The sequence below is a fragment of the Sceloporus undulatus genome, chromosome 1 (assembly GCF_019175285.1).
Source record: "Sceloporus undulatus isolate JIND9_A2432 ecotype Alabama chromosome 1, SceUnd_v1.1, whole genome shotgun sequence".
Classification (NCBI taxonomy): domain Eukaryota; kingdom Metazoa; phylum Chordata; class Lepidosauria; order Squamata; family Phrynosomatidae; genus Sceloporus; species Sceloporus undulatus.
Genome location: NC_056522.1, coordinates 370,578,544 through 370,604,374, shown reverse-complemented (window position 1 = coordinate 370,604,374; position 25,831 = coordinate 370,578,544). Strand labels below are relative to the sequence as shown.

At 42.8% G+C, this 25,831-nt stretch overlaps 1 protein-coding gene across 1 annotated transcript in view; it reads right to left on the bottom strand.

Moving 5' to 3' along the window:
* The window catches only part of KCNH5 (potassium voltage-gated channel subfamily H member 5), a 246,221-nt gene that overhangs the window by 40,666 nt on the left and 179,724 nt on the right, over positions 1 to 25,831 (bottom strand). Inside the window, exon 10 of the mRNA XM_042459356.1 lies at positions 1,122 to 1,318. Within this exon, the coding sequence (XP_042315290.1) occupies positions 1,122 to 1,318 (197 nt within the window). The remainder of the gene's footprint in view (positions 1 to 1,121; positions 1,319 to 25,831) is intronic.

The following is a 25,831-nucleotide window of genomic DNA, read 5'->3' as shown; positions in this document are numbered from 1 at the left end:
GGCCAGCTCTAGGTTTATTATTCTGCATAAGTGCTATATCTTTAGACCTGACAATGTAAGTCTGCTGTGAACACCTTTGGTTTCTGAATATTTTTTCCTGTTTTATTACAGAAGCTTGGATATCTGGAGTTAATGTGTATATTATATATTGAGGCATCCTATGATTTTCTGGTTTCATCTTCATCACTAATTTGTTGTTGGATAGCTGTCCATGATAGAGTGGTAGAGCTATTTCTCAGAATTAGCTGTTCACTGGAATATGCACATGGAATCTCTAGAACTGAAATGACCATGCAGCTGAAACCATTTTAATCACCATTATCGTCATCACATCCACTATCATAACAGTCATCACTACTCCTGCTGCAGCAAAAAAAGCTTCACACCACTACTGAAGCAGTGCACCAAACAGACTTTTCTCCTTGGCACAACGTTTTCCCAAAGGAAGAAGTACACACTGAAAAATTAGCTGAGAAAATCCAACCTCAGCAATGTCTACGGCCGAAGAAATGGCACAAAATCCATCCAAAGCTAGAGGCACTTGCAAACTTTAAACTTCTATTAATAAGCTATGTCTTGTCTTTCTCATACCTTCCTGGACTACACAGCTAAATTTCAAATCAATCAGATTAATTATGGTCTAAGTCAGCACTACTCAAAGGGATGGTCTGAGGACCTACTACTGGTCTGTGAGGCATGAGCTATTGGTTGGCAATCAGACTTTGCAGCACTGAAAGAAACAGTCATAGTCTCTGGGCACAAGTATACTGCTAGTCCTTGGCCAATTAGGAAAGAAAGGTCCTATAGGTCACTCACATCAGACAACTTAAGAAGAATATAAGCCTTAATTTTTATTCCTCCAGCAACCCAACTTCTGCTTATGTTGGTGCAATTAGATTCATCTACCTTGCCTTTAACATATTATCAAAGGATGCAAGTGCAGACTAATAATAAAAGTAGAAACTTGGTTTTTATCAAAATAGAAGAAACTGAGTTTGTTTTTTTAGAATGATTTGGGTGATGTAGGTGGTTTGCAGCTTGGGGAAGGGGGCATCAAATTACAAACCAGTTGGCCATTACAATCCACTTTGTCCATTTACATTTGATCAAAGAGATCTTACCCGTTTCCTTAGATTGCAGGTGAGTGTGAGATTTCTTGAGAAGGAGTTTGCAAAAGCAGTATAAAAGTCCAAAACTTTCAGCAAGGCTTCCCGCTTGATAATGTGCAAATCGCAGTATGTCAGTGCCCTCACATTAGCACACGCATGGGCCAAAGTGGTTTCTTTCCAGAAGATGTCACCAAACACATCACCTTTGCCTAGTAAAGGAATGGAAAAATTCAGTTAACGCATGCTGCTTACATAGCAGTCTGCCCTAGACCCCTTGCCGCCTGCCAGCTTGACAGTCATTCTGATCTTAGAACAGCTCTGACAAATGATGAATGTTTCATTGACTCAGGGGTCTCAATGTGAACTTGATCTTTTCTGTCAACTGCTGTTAAGGCTTGTAAATAAGTCATAGGTTAACCTAGATTTCAATGAATGAACTTGGGATAAGGAATGTGAATATCTGTCAATCTTTCCTCCCCCTTCCTAGATTTCTCAGAATCTCATTGATATTCTTGTTCTATCCAAGTCACATTTTGTGTAGTGAGACTTGCATTTTTATTCCTGCCTGGAAAGTCGTGCATAATTTTGTGTGTATTTTTTTCCAGAAAATGGAACTTTTATATGCATTATTCTAATCTATGCATTTATCCTATTTCTCCATTAATTAAAACATTTTGGTATTGATCACATGCATATCTATTTGGTTGTGCACATTTCCTCCCAAATATATGTATAGTTTTATATGCTTGTTTTTCCTCTCTGAATCACATCACAACCTTCACAAATGTGTGGATTACTGAGGCAGGCATGCTGCATTCCATTGCTAGTCTCAGGAGATGTGGAATCACTAATTTCATCCTTAGAATCATATAATCATAGAACTGGAAGAGACCACAAGGACCATCCAGTCCAACCCCATTCTGCCATGCAGGAACTCTCAATCAAAGCATCCCCGATAGATGGCCATCCAGCCTCTGCTTAAAGATCTCCAAGGAAGGAGAATCCAGTATTACAAAACAAACAAAATTTCTTTTCCATCCTTAATTGACATATGCAAAGTATTAATGTAAATTTGATTTAATGGGCTAAATAATATTGTTAGCCTTGATTGCAATAGAACCATTGAATCAACTGGATTTCTTGACTCACTATTCAGTAATTGATTCAATGGGATCATTCTGGATTTAGGCCTAAGTAGGCATAACATTATGGCTTAAAAGCTCCTAGCATGTTGGCTATTTGGGTTTCTTTTCTTTGATTCACAGATTAAGGTCTAATTAGACATGTGATTCTTATCATCCTGCAATATGGCTTTCTCTTCAGTTCAGAATAGAGGATCTCTTATCACACTCTAGTCATTTTTGCCCCTTAGACTTTTATGTTTTGATTTTTTCACAGATTTGATTTGGCTTTGGTTTTTTTTTAAATGGTTTAAATATTTTAATTCACACATTATTTGAAATTTGAAAAGTAAAATTGGACACTGATATCATATATGATGACCGCAGCGAGGATGCTATATGATTTGAAATGGAAATATGAAGAAATTCCAACATATAAAGAGTGGCTGCTAAAACTGGCAGACATGACTCAAATAGACATTATGACACATTATTTGAAAAATAAATCAGTACAAAAAAGTTGAGGAAGAATGGGAGTTAGAAAATATTGGGAAAGTGTTTGGCCAAATTAAATAATACGGCCTACGACATTCATCAAGAAGAGAGAAAGAGAAAGAAATTATAGAAATAGAAAGCAACAGCCAAAATGTAGATAATAACTATAAAAATACCATTTATATTATGGCACTCAGATTAATAACAAAAATTGAATTCAACAAGGATAGAAGAGGAGTACAAAGACATGTCATTAATGTTTTTGGAGATACTAGCAGGTTATGTATGATGTTGTTTTTTGTGATGTCCTTTATGTGTGTGTGTACATGTATTTATGCAGGTATTATTATGTTATGTTGAGTGATAGAGTAATGTATGGAATGGCTGTGGTATATGTGTTATTTTTTAAAAAAAACATTATTTGGCTTACAATAAAAAGCACATTAACATTAAATTTGACTTTAATACTCACAGTTACTCCCTCTTCTCCTTCCCCTCCCACATTTTACATTCACCATAGCAACAACACAAAAACATATAAAGAAGAATACAAAACAGACTAACAAATACTTGCAAAATGTTAAGAGGTCAGTTTAAATTATTATTATCAGTATACCTTTTTTGTTATACCTCCTACAGTCAGCTACAACTAGATAGTCATGTCAAGGGACTACCTTTACCTTTTATACCTTTTAAAAACATGAAAAGAGGATAAAGCTTGTTACAGTCCACTCTCACTTTAGCCCCCTCCCCCCACGTAAAGCAAAAAGCACATATAATAATAATAAATAATAAAATTTTTATTTATTTCCCGCCCTTCCCAAGATCAGGGCGGCTTACAACAAAGGTTAAAAACAATGGTGCCATAACAATATAAAAATACAACTACAGGCTGACCATACAAACAATAAAAACTATCAACAAAACCAACAGAATTAAAAACCCCTTAGCCCAACCTCTTGGCCACGGAAGAGGAGGGAGGCCCACAGGATATTTAATCGGGGAATGCCTGTTGAAACAGGAAGGTTTTTAAATCCTTCCTGAATTGGGCCAGGGTGGTAGATGAGCGGAGCTCAATGGGCAGCGTATTCCAAAGGGCTGGGGCAGCCGTGGAAAATGTCCTCCGCACGGTGGAGGTTAACCTAGCCCCAGGCACCTTCAGTAATTGCTGCCCAGATGTTCTGAGGGTGCGAGGCGGAATGTACGGGGAGAGGCGGTCCTTTAGGTATCCTGGGCCCAAGCCATTTAGGGCTTTATAGGTAATCACCAACACCTTATATTGAGCTCGGAAGCGAATGGGCAGCCAATGGAGATCTTTCAAAACCGGTGTTATATGGCTGGTCCTGGAAGCACCAGTGACCAGCCGGGCTGCCATATTCTGCACCATTTGCAGCTTCCGAGTTTGGTATAAGGGTTGCCCCATGTAGAGTACATTGCAGAAATCCAGTCTCGAAGTTACCAGAGCATGTACAACAGTTTCTAGGTCCCTCTGGGCCAGGTATGGGCGCAGCTGGCGAATAAGCCGAAGCTGATAACAGGTGCTCTTGACCGTCGCATTCACCTGAGCAGTCAGGTGGAGCGACAAGTCAAGAAGCACCCCCAGACTGCGCACGGAGTCCTTCACAGGGAGCGTGACCCCGTTCAGGACAGCTGGAACCACCGCCATTCCTGGACCAGGAGAACCTATCACTAGTACCTCCGTTTTCTCTGGATTCAACTTGAGTCGGTTTTCCCTCATCCAGCCCATTACTGACTCTAGACAGGCCACGAGAGGAGAGACGCCATCCCCAATCACTGCATCAGTCGGAGACATAGAGAAAATAATTTGGGTGTCATCAGCGTACTGATAACCCCGCGCCCCATGTCTCCGGATGATCTCTCCCAGCAGTTTCATGTAAATGTTAAATAGCATGGGAGACAGAATGGCTCCTTGAGGGACCCCAGTTTTAAGGGTCCGCTCGTCGGAGCACACGACTCCCAGCTGCACCATCTGGGACCTCCCAGAGAGGTAGGACGGGAACCACTGGAGCGCAGTGCCCCCGATTCCCACCTCTGCCAGGCGTCCCAGAAGGATACCATGGTCTATGGTATCGAAAGCCGCTGAGATGTCCAAGAGCACCAGCAGGGACACGCTTCCCCTGTCGATGCTCAGACGGAGATCATCGACCAAGGCAACCATGGCCGTCTCAACCCCGTAACCCGCCCGGAAGCCAGTTTGAAATGGGTCCAGATAATCCGTTTCATCCAAGACCACCTGAAGCTGGATTGCAACCGCCCTCTCGATCACCTTCCCCAAAAATGGTAGCAGCGAAACAGGCCGATAATTATTATGTACCAGGGGGTCGAGGGAGGGCTTTTTTAAGATAGGTTTTACAATGGCCAATTTCAATTGAGATGGAAATAGCCCGTCCCTCAGAGATGTATTAATTATCCGGCGTAACAATAATGTTACCGCCGGTCCCCCCTGGGCCGCTAACCACGAGGGACAGGGATCAAGAGAGCAGGTTGTCTTCCGAACACTTCCGAGGATCTTGTCCACATCCTCGGTACTCACCGACTCAAACTGATCCAGTTTAACAAAGTCCACGGAGGCTCTGGAAACTTCTACCCTAGGTTCTGCTAAAATGTCGGCGTTCAGACCTTCGCTTATACGAGAGGTTTTATCCGCAAAAAAGTCGTTAAACAGGTCACAGCAGGCCTTAGAAGGTTCAAGGATCTGGTTCAGGGCGGGAGGGAGCTGAGTTAGCTCCCTGACCACCCTGAACAACTCTGCCAGATGCGACTCTGCGGACGCAATACGAGCACCATAGAACGAGTTCTTTGTTGCTCGTATTGCCTCTCCGTAGTCCTTTAACAGTTGGTCTAGGAGAGTCTTGTCGTCTAAGCAAAGGTGTTTCCGCCAACGGTACTCTAGCCGTCGCAGAGCCCGCTTCCTTGCCCGGAGATCTTCCGTATACCAGGGCTTACGTTTAGAAGCAGGCCTGAGAGGGCGCTTGGGAGCGATAATGTGTATAGCCCTAGAAAGACCGGTATTCCAAATACCGGTGAGGGCATCAACAGAATCGCCGTCATTTCCAACCGTGAGCCCCCCTAAGGCTTCTTGGAACCTCTCAGGTTCCATCAGCCTTCGAGGGTGGACCATCCTAACAGGTCCACCACCCCCAGGGGGGATCTGGGTAGAGGCCTTGATTTTCACCTCTACCAGGAAGTGATCCGTCCATGGCAGGGGGGAAACATTAGCTATTTCCACCCACGGATTTTCCGCCTCCGAACAGAAGACCAAATCGAGAGTATTACCCGCACAATGCGTAGGACCCTGTATCAGCTGGGACAGGCCCATGGCCGCCATGGTATCCATGAATTCCCGAGCCGCACCAGATGGAACATGGCTGGCCGTAAGGGAGATGTTGAAGTCACCCAGGACAAGAAGCCTGGGCGTCTCCAACATCAGCTCAGCGACCAACTGTGTCAGCTCGTTAAGGGAGTCCGCTAATGCACGGGGTGGCCGATACACTAACAGAATCCCTAGACTGTCCCTAGCCTTTAGGGTCAGGTAAATACACTCAATATAGGAGGTCTGTCGGATGTGGTTCCTGGTGAGGGACATGGTGTTCCTATGTATCAAGGCCACACACACACCCCGCCCACCTAACCTGCGCTGGTCCTTCACCGAGAACCCAGCAGGCAGGGCCTGAGCCCACACAGCATCTCCTTCAGGCCCAAGCCAGGTCTCGGTAATGCAAGCCAGGTCACACTTACTGTCCTCCAACATATCGTGGAGGATGTGGGTCTTGTTGTTAATAGACCTGGCATTGCACAGGAGCAGCGACAGGGTTTGTGGCACGGTTGGAGTGACCCTCAGGTCCTTTAGGTTGGGAGGGGGACAGGAAGGCGAGATAGATATGATGCATCGATCACGCCTTCCCCTGGAACGCAAGTCCCTTCTCCCACCACCATACCTCCCCCTGCCCCACACAACCTCAATTGGAGCTCCGCCCGCAGTGATGTTATCCCCGGCCCAGGCATCCCCCGCATCCCTATCCTCCCCCCACCCTTCTATGGCTACTGGAAGAGCAGAGGTTAGCCACCACAGGCATCCTCTGCTCTCGGGCTAGCCCAAAGCCTCCCTAGCCCGATAACACCTGCGCAGTTGCGCAGTTACGCAGCGGTGCCCCTTCAGTCCGTGGGCGGCACTCCCGGGGCGGTGCGCAGATGCGCACCTCCGACACCCCGGGAGGAGGCCGCCCGGCAGAAAGCGCGACGCTGGCGGTGGTAAGGGTCCGGCGGAGGAGGAGGCAAAGGAGGGTGTGCTCAAGCCCCATTGGATAGAATGGGACTTGGGCTCGCTGCACGGCCGTGTGCACACCATTGTCTTTATTGCGGGGCAGCTTCAGCGTAAGCTGAAAGCCGCCTATAATGAGCCTGCGTATGGCACGGGCTCACTGTATTAACTTGGACTATTCTTTTTACATCAAATCTTTTTAATAGTCTCATTCACCATATACTCTTTCCGCCCACAAACAGATAATAACACAGTCATTTAATCTATAAATCTATAAAATAGATGCAGCTGTAGAGAGCCATAATTCCAAAGGATATCTAGTCTCAAAAAGAATATGAGGAAATAGTTGGAGAAATGCCTCAAAAACCTCATGCAACACAATGATGCCTGGTGATGCCAATATAAAGGAGACAGCAAATTTGGTAAATGAACTGTCCATGGTACTGAATCTGTTTGGAGAACAGGGTTTAGCACTTTAATTGGAAACAAGTCACATAATGAGAAGGATTGACTCACTGGAACAGACAATTGTGCTAGGAAAGGTGAAGGGATGTAGAAAGAGAAGAAGACCACTTGTCAGGTGGATAGGCTCTATTTAGGAGGTCACGGGTATGAATTTATTGGACCTGAGCAGAGCAGTGGAAGACAGGGAGTCTTGGAGATGTCTCATCCACAGGGTCACCATGAATTGAGATCCACTTGAGGGTGGTTAACAACAACAAAAGGAGTGCCTTTGAGTACACCGAGGCTTACTGTATATACTCATGTATAAGTCTAGAAATTTAGGTTAAAAAATTGACCCCAAAAACCTGAGTCAACTTATCCATGAGTCAATGTAAATACTGTATTTTAGTGTGTGTGTGTTTGTGTGTGTTTGTGTGTGTGTATGGTAAAAGGCAAGAGTTTAATCTGCCCTGGAAGCACTGACTCCTTTCTACTCTCTTGTCCATCCAGCCTTTAATAGGTGCAAAAATAGTTATGCCTACTGGAATCTTGCAAGTTCTTTGGCATTGTTTTCCTTTACTTTGTCCTTTATATCCTTCATTACATGCTCCTAAGTTTTACCCCCGACTTATCCACGGGTCATAGCAAAATCCATAATTTCGGCCCCAAAACTTGACCTCGACTTATACATGAGGTCGACTTATAGTTGAGTATATATGGTACTGTCCAGTGAGCCCAAGATAATATAACATTAACAGGGTGGTGAAAAGATATCTATAAACATAGTTTCAGCTTATTCATTGGGAACTGTTGAGCAAGCACTAGTAAAAGATAGTGTTGTGCATGCATTGCATTGCACAACTGATTACCAGAGGAAAATGATACTGGATGTCTCCTTTGCATTAATTCTAGAAATGCATTTCTACTGTTGCCTTAAACTATGCACTAGTGCAAGGATCAACCATTCCCAGATATCCAGGACCAAATCTATTTCCTTCCCCCACCAGGACTTTAAAGGGCCACACGTCCCTTCTCTGAACCTGCACTGAGAACTTCTGTCTGCACCCTGCAAGCAGCCAACTGAACTCTCTAGGAAATGTGAATGGCTTTTCACATCAGATCTAGCTCCCCCATTGATATTTAGGACTTCAGCACACCAGCCTGCTGTCTCACCATAATTACAGTAGTTTAAGAATGGAAGCATACTAGTTTGGCATCATTCCTTATCACATGTTCCCCCACAATAGTGCTTTGGCAATCCACAGTTGGGTGATCTGTTTTTCCATGCTGCCGAACACTGCTTTCCAGAAGGAAGGGTGAGAACAAGCAATCACTGGCTGCTGTGTGTGAATATACACACGGCAGCCAGCTTTGGCAGCCACAATTCTTCCTCCTCCTCCCTCCAAAAGTGAGAAACTTCTGTGTGCACCTTCACACAGCAGTCCCATGCAAGCATTTGAATAAGTGCATTTTGCAAATTTGAACAGCTTCTTTTTCACAAATGGGATTTGTTCAACAACCTGAGAATTAAGTATTGATTTTTCAGTTTGTGCCCATTGTTCAGTTTGCTTTTTGTATATCAAAGCAAATAAAAAGTTCCATTATTTATTTTTTAGAAAGAGGTATCTTCAATCCACCTGTTAGATATGACTAATATATATATCTCCAAGAACTTTAGCCACTCTGAGTTTATGGGTCTTAAAAATTAAGGCTTCTAATTTCTTCTACCAAGTTTTGAGCATTCTATCTGAAAGCTCAAGGGAGAGTACATAAAATAACTATGAAAACTTTTGATGAACCACTGTTTTTGTAGTGGCGATGCAACTTGAGAAACAGTGTTGCCAACAAGCCTTGAAGATATTCCCCGGAATGTATTACCAAAATCCAAAATCACCGGAATTCCCCAATATTTACCGAAATATTCAGTCAAAATCCCTGGAAAGCAATTAATTATATTATTGGCAATGGTGCTTAAAAAAGACAATGTTAGAACTCCCCACAATTTTAAATCTTACAATATCTTTTCCCAGATTACTCCATAATTGGCCTCAACAGATTCACTAGCTCTTTTAGTTATCAGCACTTCTAAATAGCAGAATTGTTTGTAGATTAAAGGAATATTTAATGTCTGGGAAATACAGAAATACATAAGATTTACCCTTGGTCTAGATAATTTTGCAAAGTAGCCATGTTTGAGCATTAGATACTGAAGGACTTCCATAAATTTACTGACCATCAGAACCATATAATCAGCATAAAGACTCGTGTCATGGTTCGATTTCTGGACCTCAATTTCTTTAATATGTGGGGCAGACCTGATATAGATATCCAGAAACTCAATTACTAACGTCAACAAAAGAAGGGATAATGGGCATCTTTGTTTAGTACAGGCTGAGTCTCCCTTATCCAAAATACTTTGGGCTGGAGATGTTTTTGATTTTGGATACTTTTGGATTTTGGAATCTGTGTATTTGCATAGATGTACATAATAAGATATCTTGGAGCTGGGACCCAAGTCGAAACACAAAATTTATTTATGTTTCATATACACCTTATATGCATAGCCTGTAGGTAATTTTATACAATATTTTTAGTAATTTTGTGCATGAAACAAAGCAATATTTTTTTTGAAAAATAGAAAGTACAGGTGTCACTATCTCAGCCATCCATGAAAAAGATTTTGTCTGTTGGAATATTTCAAATTTCTAGATAAGGGAGACTCAACCTGTACTACTTGTTATTTCAAGGGGATAGAGTCCAGATTGTTAATCAGTACCTTCGCAACTGACAGAGAATGAAGTGCAGAAAGAACCAAATTGATCAAGTGACAATGAGCCTAATAGGAACTGCCAATCAAATGCTTTTTAAAAAATCTAAATCTGTTAGAGCCATTTGGGATCCCTCATACTTACAATAATTATACCAAGCAGTGTGTTAGGTCGGCAATATATTGATGGATTAAACATCCAAAGTGATCAGGCTGTATAGTGTTGTTTTTATATATTTTAAGCCAGACAGTCATGACAGATGCGAAGATCTTATAACCATTATTTAATACACAGACTGGGCAATAGGAGTCCATTTTAGTGTATTTTTTACAAGAATTTTGATGCTCAGTTATGATCTCCTAAGGCAAGAGTCAGAATTAAGAAAACATGTCTACAAACTTTGTGATTCTACCAGATATTAGATTTGACATGTACATGCTTCTTTTTCCAAAGGCACAGAGAATAATACACAGAGCTGGGGAAATAAATATTCATGGGATTTTCACACAGAAACTGGAATAGGTTTCACCTAATTTGATTTGCCAAATGTTGCATTAAAAATAGCCACAGTTCCAACCTGCTGCTTAATGCCAAACTGCAAAATAGGCATCTATGGGTTGTTTTTTTAAGCGTACCTAAATGAAAGGATGGCTCATTCTTTATATACTCCCCAAAATTAATGGAACAAAAAGGATTGTTATGCTGTAACAGAGAGTTCTGATGATTTTTTTAAATAAAAAAATCACTCCATTAACCAAAAGGTGATGGAATCTGAGTCGCAAAAAAGACATTTCACTTCTTGGGTATTCTTTGGAAGAATTTTGGTTCAAGTACAATCTACAGTTCCCAGAATTCCCAAGCACTGAGCCAGGGCAGTTAAAGCGGTCCCAACTGGAGTATTTCTGCAGTGTGTTTTGGACTTTTGTTCATAGTGCAAAAGGAGTTTGGACTCAATTAACACAAGAGGTGGAAGTAGGAGAGATGGGGTGTCCACTCCAATCTTACACTTCCCAGGAGGCTCAGGCAAAAGCAAACTGCTACAGCCTTTTCCAGTTTGTGTATTCTTCCTCACTGGCTGTATCTGCACTGCAGAAATAATCCAGTTTGACACTGCATTAACCATCATGACTCAATGCTAGGGAATTCTGGGAACTAGTTTGGTGAGATAATTTAGCCTTCTCTGCCTGAGAGCTCCAGTGTCACAACAAACTACAAATCCCTGGATTCCACAGGAGAGTGCCATGGCAGTCAAAGTGGTCTCAAACAGGATTGTTTCTGCAGTGCGGATACAGACATTAATAACTTTTGCCACCTTGACCGCACACTGATGTTGCTTGGCCCCACATGTCCCAGTTTTCATCTGTGAATATTAGAGGGTATGGGAGTTGACTTCAGTTTGCCAACTGCATGCTTAGAAAAGAAAAGAGTTTTGGTGTTGTGTTTTGTTTTTAAAAACAGTAAGCAACACTGAAACTCTTCCCAGTGGGAGAGTGAGTAAGGTACTTGCCTTCGGTTACCAGAGGGCTGGTTCAAACCTCCAGATATCTAACAAGGAGCATTTGAAAGGAGACTAATGGGTCCCGGTGGTAGAATTCTTTGTTGTTTATCTCCAGCCATGTGATACAGCGGGTTATGAATTTAAATCAATCTGTTGATATTTGTTTGGGCTTTTTATTTGCAGGCCTTGCAGCTACCTCTCATAACACAATTTATAGGAACATTCTAAATGGAGCTCTCTCCCTCTCTCTTTCGAAAGGATTTAATAGCTTTAGAAAAAGAACATGGGGAATTGGGAATAACATAATCCCACTAATGATTTTTAGATAACAACATGGCAGAAAGTCAATGTTTGTCTTGCTGAGTTTGCTGCTAATGGATGGCTTGCATTATGTACTGCTTTAAAAATTTATTTATTTTTGGTAGTTAATTTTATTTTATTTTTTTTTTCAGTGGTAAAGTGCTCTTCTTGTTCATAACCAGAGCAGAACATCACAGGCTAAAATGCTTCTGCTTACAGACTGCACTGTTTCGAGATGTTCTCCCTCAGTAGTTAAAAGATTCTTCTTTATAACTGCAGGAGAACAGAACTTGACAAAATGCATTTACTTACAGGTAACGTGTGTTTCCCCTGGCTTTGAACATGGACCACCTCTAGGTAAATCTAGCTCTCCCTCTGATCTAAGTTATGCTTTCTAAAGTTTAATCACAGCTTTTTAATTCTGATATTCTCCATGGATTCATACAAGGGGGAAATCAAGAGGAAAAACAGAAAAAAGTAGATGGCAGAAAATGTCATTTCCACTGTTTCTTTCTATGCAGAAATGTACCACCATCCTTTCTGAAAGTAGTTGCAAAGTGGCAGGATATCATTTTAATGGGGCACACTAAGAGATGGATAGATATATCAAAGTTATTTATGGATATTTCCTTCTCTTCCCACCTTCAACCACTTCCATTTAAATGTGTGTGGCTTTTGAAATGGAACTATTTCATATGTGGTTTTTGGAACATCTTTCAAAGGGATGTGTTAACGGGTGTATTAATGGATATGTGATGCCCCTGACTACATCACTGGTGCACATTTTAGAAATGTAGTGCAGTGGTACCTGGTGACTTGCACATCAGTGGAGTGGTAAATCAAAGGAAAAGGTCAGAAGTTGACCATAAGTCCAAAGTATTCTAAACCAAGAAAAAATCTAGGCACTGCAGAGTTATTAGATTCTTAGGAAACTCAAGGGAAAGCAGACTCAACTTTAACAGTTGAGTCTGACCCTACCATCGACTAACTGGCTCTTTTGATTAATAGCAGAGGAGTCACTAGGGGGCTGCAGGAAGTACAAGTTGCACCAGGTGACACCTTAAAGGGGCTGACCCCACTGCTCCCCAAACATCCACCTTTTGGCAGAAGAGGCAAGGCATAGTGGGAGAAGACAGGCGATCCCCCATGGTTGTTGTTTTTTATTTTGAAAAATTAAATTTTAAAAGTTTTTTGAGGGGGTTACTTTGGCCTGATACAGATGGGCAAAAAGTGCCATCCTTGGGCCAATTTAAGGGCTCAGGAGAGCGGAGTGTCCCTGTGCTCCCGAGCCCTGCTGCGCTCTCCTAGCACCATTTTGGCACAGGCTTCAGACGGCATGCGTGCTGATGATGTGCATTGTGCACTGCATCCAAACAGCGCAGTGCACAACGGATGTCATCGCACTGCTCCCGGGCACTAATGGTGCCTTGGCAGCAGCAGAAAAAAGAGCCATGTTTCACAGCTCCTTTTTCTGAGCACATTGTTGCCGCAACGTGCAGTTGCCATGGCAATGATCCAGGGGATAAAGGGGCAGCCTCTGTCTACCCCTTTCCCCCCATCTGTCCAATTTTCAGCTAGTCAGCTTTTGAACTACAGCACTAGAATTCTCTAGCATAGAATTTTCAGTACTTTGCCAAACTTCAAATCCCAGGATTCTGTAGAATGGAGCCACGGCAACTGAACTGGTATGGAAATGTGATAACTGCATAGTGTAGATTCACTCACACAGTTACAGAATGTACAAACCCCTTTTAGAAAGGAAATCACATGTGAGACAAATTAATGACTGTCTTGTCACATCCTTTTTGTAGGTTGGAATGGGGGGGGGGGAGGAGGTGCTGTCATTGCCAGAAAGCATTAAAGACCATAAAAGTATCTGGACAAGTTTGTTTGTGTAGAAATTATATGGCTGTTTGATTTCAGGAACATTCTGATATCTTTTAAGCAAAGCAAAAAGCTAGGCTGACATTTTAAAAAATCTGCCTTCTCTCTAAATATGTCAGAAGAACATCCTTGTCAAAGCATTGGGATCCAGTGGGACTCTCTAGTGGCATGGTACCATCTTGTGTTCAAGGAACATCTGAGTAAGTAGTTCAAAGCTCCTCTGAACTTGCCAGCTTTCAAATTTGTTGGAAAAGGCACAGAGGTTCTGTACTATGCTATAAAATTCTATGTGCACACTTGGCATTAAAAGGAAAGAAAGATATCTGCAGTTCTGCACAAAGGTAACCAAAAATGAATCTTCAGAACTAACCCTATGAAACTGTCTTACATACAAGTCATTTCTTCTAGCTCTGTGGTATCTGCTTCAGCTGGCTATGCTTCTCTAAGCACCAAGAAGTAAGTTAAACTTTCATATAGAGCCTTATCACACGGAGGGTTTTGCAGCTCTGTTCTGATGCAACTGCGGGTCCAACCCTGCGGATTCACGCTAAAACATGATGTATTATTTCACATGATTGCTTTCTATGGGGGGTTGTTTCGAGGCGCTTCCACAGTCAATCCAAAGTGACTCCTCATTTTGGTGAATTCGGTAACAAGCGAATTCACAACAATTGCTTCTAAGCTCACTTCAGTTTCACTCTGAATCGGTCTGGTGTGGAATGCAACTTTGCTTCCATCCTGGTACACCCCCCAAACATCCAAGGTCCCACATTTCCCATGATCCTGCGCTGCAATTTTGCCCCATTTGCTTCTGGTACTCTTTCAAAAACAGAGGGCACGTTTGGATGTAGCTGACAGGGATGAAGAGAATGAAACAGGAGGCTGGGGGTAGAGATGGGAGCAATGGAGAGGGCCATTGGAGGCTGGGGGAGCAACAAACTCCAACTCCCAGAATTCCATAGCCTTGAGCCAGGAGTGCAGAAATGAGCCAAAGTGGAGTCAAACTGAATCCCCAGTGCGGATGAAACCTAAGAGAAGGCAACTGTTACAAAGGGAAGGAGAGTGGATTGGATTCAGGGAGGTGGTATTTTAGGGAGCATGGAGAATAAGAGAAACTGGATCATTTCTGCACTCCTCCAAAATGGGTTTCCTTCAGATCCAAAAGATTTACTTCCAAGTAAACCTGCAGCTTTTACACTGATTATTTTGAAATGAAAGAAATTTTTATTAATAATAATATTAATATTTACATCATCATCATCATCATCATCATCATCATATATTAGTTTGCTGGGGCACCAGAGCTCTCTGGCAGAAAAGGCTCAACATCTCATGACACTACAGTTCCCAGAATTCCACAGCACTGAGCCAGGACAGTTAAAGTGGAGTCAAATCGAATTATTTCCCTAATGCAGATGCAACCTGAGAGAAGGCAACTGTTACAAAGAGAAGGAGAGTGGATTAGATTCAGGGAGGTGGTACTTTAGGGAGCATGGAAAATAAGGGAAACTGGATACATTCGAAGGAAGCAGTTGGGGGGGATGCAGGGAAATCTGACAGAGAGGACCCAGGACACATTCTAGAATAAATCAAGTTAAAAATAGAATAAAATAGAAGGGAAGAAGAAACGTGAAGCTGTCATTCACGTGAGGCTAGCATTCACGTGAAAGTGGAACCAGTAAGTGGCCCCCTTCTTCACCCCGGAAGTGCAAAGGTTCACAATGCGTTCAGAGTCCACTGAGCATGAGCAAGGGTGACAATTCAAATTGTTGAATCCGCATGGTATTTACTGGTGTGGTAATTCAATGTGCACTAACTCCGCTTTGACTCAGGAATGGCCACAATTTCATTCTTCATATTGTGATAATTCATCACGTGAATTGCCTTGGATTCGAAGTGACTCTGCTTCACCCTCGCTACAGAAGGGCCATGGAAGGGCTTTGGATTAGAGTTCCAGATTCACGTGTGATAAGTGCCATTTGGAGAGGACTGCATGAGATTCATTCATCCGATTTTGTGCAGGGCTTAACATGGGGACACAATAGCAACAGCACAATCCTGGCAGGTAAAATGCAAAAGCAGTATCTGACATTCAGCCCTCCCAAAATATATTATTTCCTTTACTCAAACTAAAAACAAGCATTATTTTATCATTACAGTTATAATACACATGTAGTTACATAACAAAACATGCCATGGCCCTTTGCAGACACTCCCATCTTTCATTCAGCCTGGACCAGGTTTTTCAGGGTGATGTACATTCATGTCATTTACATGTTTACCCTTCCTGCATCAGTTAGTATGCAATTAGTCTGGGTTTATGCATCCTCCATTTGGCAGTACTCTCTTTCTCCTTCATGTCTGAAGAGCACATGTTTGAGAATCTCTCACCAAGAGATTTATATATCGTAAGTAAAGCTATGTTATATGTTTTTACACTGTTGCCTTTCCATTTTCTTTCCATCAAAAAACTCCAGCCTTTCCTGTTCTGAACTTGGTGCCTTATCACATGAGCAAAGAAAGCTGTAATGCAGTGGGAGAATAACGACTTTCTGCATGCCTCTCCATATGCTGTCATACCACTTTCATTCTCTTCCTGAGGCAGACAGTAGTAAAAAGTATGCCTTGTGTTGAATTGATTTTTCCAGCATGACAAAAGGCACACTTTTACAACCATCTCCCTCAGGAAAAGAACAGAAATGCTACAACACTGTGCAGAGAGAAATGGAGAAAGTCTCCACTCTCCCACCTCATTAGGACAAATCTTCCTCTTTGTCTCTACTCACTAAAGTTGCAGTATTTCCCAATATTCTGCAGCTGATCACCAGTAGTAATGCCAGTAAGCATTCTTTGATATGATAGGTATTGAATAGCAGGTTTTTGTGGACAACAGTCACACAACCATAAATAAATAAATAAAACTTTTATTTTTATCCCGCTTTTCTGTGACGAGACAATCAAAGTGGCTCACAACACATTAAAATCCACATTCACAAATCCCCCCCCCTTATAACAGGATTAAACATGTTACAATTAAAATATCTATTAAAACAGAATTTTATATATATAAATGAGGACAGAGTGGTGGGCTGATACATGATGTCATTCCGTGGCCGGACACTTTTATTCAGGAAAGGCCTGCCGGAAGAGATCCATCTTGACAGCTTTTTTAAAGTTGCCTAAGCTGGCATTTTGACGGATCTCGTCTGGCAGACTGTTCCATAGTTTGGGAGCAATTGCAGAGAAGGCTCTCTGGGAGGTAGCAGTTAGTCTGGTTTTTAAAGGCTGCAAGAGATTCCTCTCAGAGGACCTGAGGGTGCGGGGCGGATTATATGGAAGCAGGCGATCCCTCAAATAGGTTGGACCCAAGCCATGTAGGGCTTTAAAGGTTATAACCAACACCTTGTACTGTGCCCGGAAACTAATAGGCAGCCAGTGAAGAGATTTTAGGACAGGTGTTATTCGGTCACTCTTAGGTTTTCCAGTGACCAGCCTGGCTGCCATATTTTGCACTAGTTGAAGTTTCCGGACTAGACACAAGGGTAGCCCCATGTAGAGCGCATTACAGAAATCAAGTTGTGAAGTTACCAGTGAATGTACAACAGTTTCTAGGTCCTTTACTTCCAGGAAAGGGTGCAGCTGGTGTATCAGCCAGAGCTGATAACAGGCATTCCTGATCGTCGCATTCACTTGGTGCGTCATGTGAAGTGACGGATCTAGGAGCACCCCCAGACTGCGAACACAGTCCTTTGTGGAGAGTGTGACCCCATCTAGGACTGGAGGTTGGAACCCTATACCTGGTGTGGGGGCCCTACTAAGTACCTCTGTTTTGTCTGGATTCAGCTTGAGTTTGTTTTTCCTCATCCAGCCCATTTCCTCTTTAAGAGACTGATTGAGGGGAGAAAGGCCATCTGTTGTCATAGCTGCTGATCGGGACATGGAGAAATATATTTGGGTGTCATCAGCGTACTGATAACACCCTGCCCCATGTCTACGAATGATTTCCCCCAGCGGCTTCATATAAATGTTGAAAAGTATTGGGGACAGTATGGCGCCTTGAGGGATGCCACATTTAAACTCCATTTTCGAGGATCGACTGTCCCAGAGCATCAACCTCTGGAATCTACCCGAGAGGAAGGAACGGAACCACAGGAGTGCAGTGCCACCGATTCCTAACTCTCCCAGACATTCCAAGAGGATGGTCACACAACCAGCAGTCTATTATGAGACTTAGGGGTAATCTGCACTGAAGAAATAATGCAGTTCAACACTGGTTTAACTGCCATGGGTCAATGCTATGGAGTCCTGGGATTTCTGACAGAGAAGACTAAATATCTCACAAAACTACAAATCTCAGAATTCTATAGCACTGAGCCATGACAGTTAGTGTGATGTCAAACTGCATTATTTCTTCTGTGCAGATGTAGCCTCATCTATATTTACAGCCAGTTCTGTTTCAAAGATAAGTGACCTTGTAAAATACAAAAGACACAAACATACTGTTGTAGAAACCACTGCCATTAATATAATACCAAACTAAACCAGTGTGAAGTCACTGGTGACTTATATTTTCCCCCTTTGCTTAATATATGATTAATGCCCTTTAATCAACACTGTAATACAGTATTACATTATTTGTTTGCCATAGTGTTTATGGTAGTTATACTGTAATTGCTTCTGCTTGTTTTGCTGTAATCATCATCATAATTCTTAATGATACGTAACCTTTCTGTTCACTGTGTTTTATGACTATCTGTGACTCTTAAACAATCCTCTCCATATTGTTTAAGAGAAGTGAATGTGCTACAATAGGTATGTTATTGCCAATAATAATAATAATAATAATAATAATAATAATAATAATAATAATAATAATAATAATAGGTTTTATTTATATACCGCCCAATCACTGGGAATCCGAGCAGTTTACAATAGAGGGGATAACAGATAGTTCCCTGCCCACAGGCTTACAATCTAAAAGACACGACACAAAAGGAGAAGGGAATGGTGAGGGGGGGAGGGAATCAGGTCTAGCATTCTTCTCTCCCTCTGAGGCCTGGACCAAGGCAGATGGACCGGAGGGAGGGCTCTTCGTCTTCAGGCTAGCCCCTGATGGTACTGGGCCAGCCTACTCTCTCCCTCAGAGGCCGAAAGATGACAGTCTGTTAGGGAGGGAGAGCCTCTGTCTTCAGGGCTTAGCCCTGCTGGTACTGGGCCAGGCCTTGACTCTCTCCCTCAGAGGCGCGAAAGATGACAGTTTAGGGAGGGAGGAGGCCTCTGTTCTTCAGGCTAGCCCATGATGGTATAAGGGCCAGCCTTTCTGCTCCCTCATGAGGCGCGAAAGATGACAGTTATGGGAGGGAGGAGCGCTTTCTGTCAGGCTAGCCTGATGGTGACATAGGGCCAGCCATTTCTTGGCTCTAAGGGCCGTAAAGATGAACCGTTGGGAGGGGGAGCCTCTTTCTTCAAGGCTTAGCCCTGTGGTATAGGGCCAGCTTGCTCTCTCCCTCAGAGGGGAAGTGCCGGATGACAGTATGAACAGTTTAGGGAGGGGGAGGGAGCCTGCTGTTCTTCAGGGCTAGCCCTTGATAGGTTGGGCCAGCTTCTCTCTCCTCCGAGGCCGAAATAGAAAGATGACAGTTAGGGAGGGATACACCCAAACACACACATATTTCTATGCTGCAGATGTCATTGATCAAATAGGTTATGAGAGTCAGAGACATTACAAAGAGGGCTCTAGTGTAAACAGCAGAGGATTTTCAGGAATGCTTTTGTCAGCATTTAAACGTGCCCCATTCAGCTATCTTCAAAGAACTTCCGCAAAACAGACAATAATTGCCTTCAGAGATTTCATCATCTTTACAGCATGATCTCTGATTGGTTTGGACCAATCCTGTGGCTAGACCACACAGCATCACTTTCACTTGGGACTGGCTTAATTTTTTCTTTGACATTGGGACCAAATATGGCTGACTACAAAGCGGTGCAATGTTATGGCACTCATTACACTGGACTGAACACTGATTGTCTGGGATCATTCAACAAAAGAGAAATACTCAAATCCATTAACTGTATTTTCATTAAATATTCCACTCTATCACCTGCAAAGGAAGGATCATGGTTCCATGTTGTGACATGTGGTACTGGAGAAGAATTCTACAGAAATCATGAACTCCTAAAAATACACAAATGAATGGGTCTTAGAGCAAATCGGGACAGAGCCTTTATTAGAAGTAAATATAACTAAAATGAAGCTGTTGTCCTTTGGACATATCATGAGATGATGTGACTCACTGGAAAAGATGGTTAATGCTCTGCAAATTGGAAGGCAGTAGGAAAAGGGGAAGACTGCATTGCAGGCAGATTGACTGAATCAAAGAAGCCACAGCCCTGAGTTTGCAAGACCTGAGGAGGGCAGATGATGACCAAAGCTCTTGGAGGTTTCTCATTCATTGGCTCATTCAAAGCCAACTTGGTGGCAAATGACAACAACCTAACATGACCACATTGCATCTAGAAGATCTTAGGTCTAATCTTTGACCTCCTTGGTACAGTCCACCCTTACTTTACATGGTGGATCCGTTCCGAACACCACCACCACCACCACGTAAGGCAAAAAGTGCGTATGCTCAAGCCCCATTAGATATAATGGGGCTCGTGCTTGCCGTGTGACTGTGCACATGCCCCATGGGCGCATGCACTGTTCTCCCATTCTCCCAGTGGCTTCCTCATAAGCTGCCTATAATGAGCCCAAATATGGCGCGGGCTCACTGTACTGGGGCGGAACCACTAGGGACCAGAGATAAGAAAGTACTCTGCATAAGTTGCTGGCAAACCACATTGTCATGCATGACAATGAGACACTATGGGGCTAGATGGACTCAATGACAGACCAGGGATATCATTAAAGAGATGTGAGGCACATGGGCACACAAGGTAACACCACTGATCTCCAAACATCTGCCTTTGGGCAGAAACAGGCTGTGGAGTTTATCTGCATCCCTTTAAACTGAGGAAGAGATTATGTGAGTGGGACAATATTGAGTGGAAGGAGAAAGGAGGGGCCCCAGAGTTTTTTAAAACATTAAAAAAAATTAAAATAATTAAAAAACAAAAAAGTATTTTAAAAAAATTATTTAAAAATATCTTAACAAATTTTCACTTTAACCACATGAAGCTATGGCCATGTAAATACATTCAGGCTATGAATATGATACTATTATTTAAAGGTATAATTTTAATTTTGCTAGTTTTTCATGTCACAACTATTACCATTATATTCAGTGATATACAGGAATTACAGTTTATGAATAACGTTAGTATAAAAAATGATGATTATCGGGGGGGGGGTTGCACCAAGTGACACCAACCAGTGGCATCACTGGGGAATGCAGTGGTGTGGCCCACCCCAGGTGATACTCCAGAAGAAGGAATAGTTAATACTCCAGAGGACAGGACCAACATTCAAAATGATCTGAATAGACTAGAAAGCTGGGCCAAAGCTAACAAAATGAAATTCAACACGGAGAAATGTTAGGTACTGCACTTAGGGCAGAAAAATGAAATGCACAAATATAGGATGGGAGACACATTGCTGAATGAAAGTACATGTGAAAGAGATCTAGGAGTCCAAGTAGACCATAAGTTGAACATGAGTCAACAGTGTGATGCGGCAGCTAAAAAGACCAATGCAATTCTAGGCTGCATCAATAAAAGTATAGTGTCTAGATCAAGAGAAGTAATAGTGCCACTGTATTCTGCTCTGGTCAGGCCCCACCTGGAATATTGTGTCCAGTTCTGGGCACCACAATTCAAAAAGGACATTGAGAAACTGGAGCATGTCCAAAGGAGGGCGACAAAAATGGTGAAGGGTCTGGAAACCATGCCCTATGAGGAACGACTTAGGGAGCTGGGGATGTTTAGCGTGAAGAAAAGAAGGTTAAGAGGTGATATGATGGCCCTGTTTAAATATTTGAAAGGATGTCACATTGAGGAGGGAGCAAGCTTGTTTTCTGCTTCTCCAGAGAACAGGACCCGGAACAATGGATACAAGCTACAGGAAAAGAGATTCCACCACAACATTAGGAAGAACTTCCTGACAGTAAGGGCTGTTCGACAGTGGAACAAACTCCCCCTGAGTGTAATGGAGTCTCCTTCCTTGGAGGTCTTTAAGCAGAGGCTAGATGGCCATCTGTTGGGGATGCTTTGATTTGGATTTCCTGCATGGCAGGGGGTTGGACTGGATGGCCCTTGCGGTCTCTTCCAACTCTATGATTCTATGATTCTATGACACCTGGTCAAATCCTTCTCCACTCCCCCTATGCACGGTTTGTGTGTGTGCTCCCATCCTCCCCTACCATTCCCACACCCCCCCGTACACATACTACCCCCATATGTTGCCCCTGCATGTGATCCCAACCTCCCACATTTTCCGACACAAGCTCCCACCCTCCATACACCATGCTCCCACCTTTCCCCATTTTTGTGCATATGCTCCCCCCCCCCCAGCACTGTCCCATACTTTTCCTCATCAGAAAAATGATGGGGCAGCATGGAGGGATGGAACACACATCGCTCATAGAAGTCCCACTTCCTGCAGCAGGTGACATCTGGTGCAGGGATGCCACTGACACCAACCCTAATGATCCCACTGTGAAAGAGAGATCCATGTCATCACTTTGATATGCTCTGTAGCTGTTCTGACTTGCCCCCATTACCTTGGCCTCCATTTCAGTGCTGGCAAAGGATATCTACACGGGCATCCCACTGGGCCACCTGACACATCTGCCACCACTGCAGGTAGCTTACTCCTAAGGTCAGAATGAGGTCCCAGTGACAGTCACAAGCTGGGTGCTTCATTCTGACCTCGGAAGAAGAGACCTACAGCAGCAGCAGATGTGCCAGGCAGTCCAGCGAGACACTGGGGCAGAATGACACAATGACACGGAAATGGAAGGCTCCAGATGTGTTGTCTGCTTGAATTGATGTAGGCAGAGCAGGTTCAGAAAAGGAGTCTCTCCACTCATTTGGATTTTCACACATATTGTAGCTTCTGGGCAAAAGGCCTATGCATACTCATTTGGCACAGATTTCCGGCCAACCTTGCAGCAACCTGCTATTCCTGCCACCTTTTCTGAGTGTGTTCTTTGGACGAGAAACCAGCACAATAAATCATGGCTGGCTTCAGCAAAAAAAGTCTGCCAAAATACACAAGCAAAGGGTCTTAGTCAAACCTTTACCATTCAGTTCCCTCTGAGCTAGATTTATATACCATCTCTCAGCTTTGACACTGCACAATAAATGTAACTAATTTGCAAAATGGGAAGCCCAGGATGTCGAAGAGAATGAAAGGCACTTCCAGTAATTAAAGCTGCTTCCCTTGAACTCGAGACAGACTGAAATTCCCACCAGTTACCTGGTGCATGAGATGAATGCAGAATTTACAAAATACAAGGGAGGATAACAAAAAGGTTTCAACTCCACTATATTTACGAAATACTAATACACAACAGTACTTAATACTGTCAGCCCTTCATATCCATGTATTCTACATGCATGGATTCAACCATTCACCACTTGAAAATAAATATTTTTTTTTAAAAAAATGGCAAGGGCTGCCATTTTACTACCCATAATGACAATGGGATGGATTGGGTATTCATGGGGGGCGGGGGTCCTGCAACCCAATCCTAGTGGATACCAAGGGCTCATGGTATGTCTTAATTGTATATATATTCCAAACCCTCCAATTGTTCCAATTTGGCAGGGATGGTTCCAATTACTATTCTGTTGTCCCCTCTTTTCAGATGCTTCAAAATGTACCTCTCTCTCTTCCTTTCAGCTTCCCCCTTTGTCCTCAGTTTATTTCAATTGCTGTAAAGTGAGTTCAAAGTGCAAAAGAAGTTTGCATAGAATTAATGCAGTAGAGGGAAAAGAGAGGAGGGGTGGAATCTTGCCCTTCCAATAAAGCTCAGGCAAAGGAAACTGCTTCACCTTCTTGCATGTGTTCTTCCTCACATGAAATCTCTCTCTTGAAGGTAAGTGTCTCATGCAGCACTAAACATAAGTATTATGAATACCTATAAAAAGATATCACTGGCTACTGAAAAATCAAATCAACCATCCTATGGTCAAATCATGTCTGGATAGAATAATCATGTAAAAATAAGTACTTGCACATTTTTTTCATCCTCAACAACATCAACATCTTGACTCATCAAAATATTCCATCATGAAAATGGCCAACCAACTGAGATTTTTTATGATTCATGACTCTTGGGAGGGAAGTATGTGCAAAAAATGAGCAAATTTGTTTTGAAAATATTATGCACAAGACCCAGTATTTTTCATGAAAAATATACTTCCTGCACAAAAATCACTTTTTGTGCAAAACCCAAGTTTCATGCAGAAAAGTTCCCCCCCCCCCAAAAAAAGTCTTGAAGTGTGAAAAGCTGATTGCAAATATGCAAAATAATATATACCTCTCTCATAATCCGAACTGTCACAGAGAAAACTTCTTAAATTATTTCTTCATGCAGGCAAAAATAAAGCAAGTAAAGATTTGCATCCTTTCACAGACAAAGCAAAACTGCAGACTTGGGAGCAAAGCAGATGGCTGGCAAGGAGCAGTCTCTGGCCACTCCTGCCACAATTAGGCCAGGAACACAGCAACTACAAAACCCACTGCCAATGTGGGCTGCTGCCACTGGCCTCAATCTACACCACCAGGAGTCAGTTTAAATGAATTTCTTTTTGCAGTGGCCTCAGACTCCTTTTGGCAGGGCTGGAATGGTTTAGGGCTGCGTTGGGGGTGTCATTTAAATGTCACACCTCCAAAGTGGGTGGAAGCTGCTTTTTTTGGCCCCTGTGTTTCAGGCCATAGTTCCATTAAAAGGAATGGAGAGCAAATTTTCTTGGACTCAGCAGTTTCCCACTCACACCACACACGCACACACAACAGTAGCATTTTCCCACTTCCCAAAAGCTGTGCACTTTGCTTGATACATTCACACATTTGCAAGAGTTAAAGGGCATGTATTCAGTAATTAAAGGTGGATGGCTGAATAAATTTAGTAAATTTTATTAAGAAAATGTGCACATAACACAAGGTACATCAAAAATATGCTCATGAAGTTCACTGAGGGAAGAAAATGAAACATCTTGCAAATTGACCTGAAACACGGAGCTTGTCTACACCAACCAGAGTACTGTGGGCTGCTTCCAGAGTTTTCTGGCCCCATAGCTGCCCCAAATTCCCTTCTCCACACTCTGTAGCAACACTGGAGGGCTGTCTACACATGCATCCTGCTGTGTCACCCAGTGCCAGCACTGCTGGTGTGAGTTGTTCCCTCTGAGGTCATAACACAGTGCCCAGTGGTGGTCACTTTGCTGGGCATCTCGTTGTGACCTCAGGGAGTGATCTGTGCCAGCATTGGTGGATCCGGGTGACCCAGTGGGATGTGTGTACAGCTCTATGGAGTGCTCTGGGATTTCCTGCAAAATCAAGAGCAAAAGGTGAATTATTTTAAACCAATTTTAGGCTGATATAACATGAATTCAGTGCAGGACTGGCCTTATCTCATCAAAACAATCCACACTCGACAGAGTCACTAGTCTTGAGGTCTGTAAGAAAAGCTGGCTTTTCTTTTATCTTCGAAGGACGCATGATGCCAAGGCTTTTTAAATGTTAAGTCACCTCATGCTTCAAAAGAAGTTGTCAACTTCCTTCAAGATCCTCACAACAGACCATTATAAAGCTGCTTCTCCAGCTAAATATAACAGTAGCTGTGTAATTGGTTAGAAGTCAGGAGCTAATTGGCAAAAGACCTTTCTACGGCTGACAGGCTTTTGCAGAACTGCGTTCCTTTGCTCATGTAGCGGCTATTTGGCTGTTATCCTCTGAATGAAACTCCTGTAAACTGGAACCAATA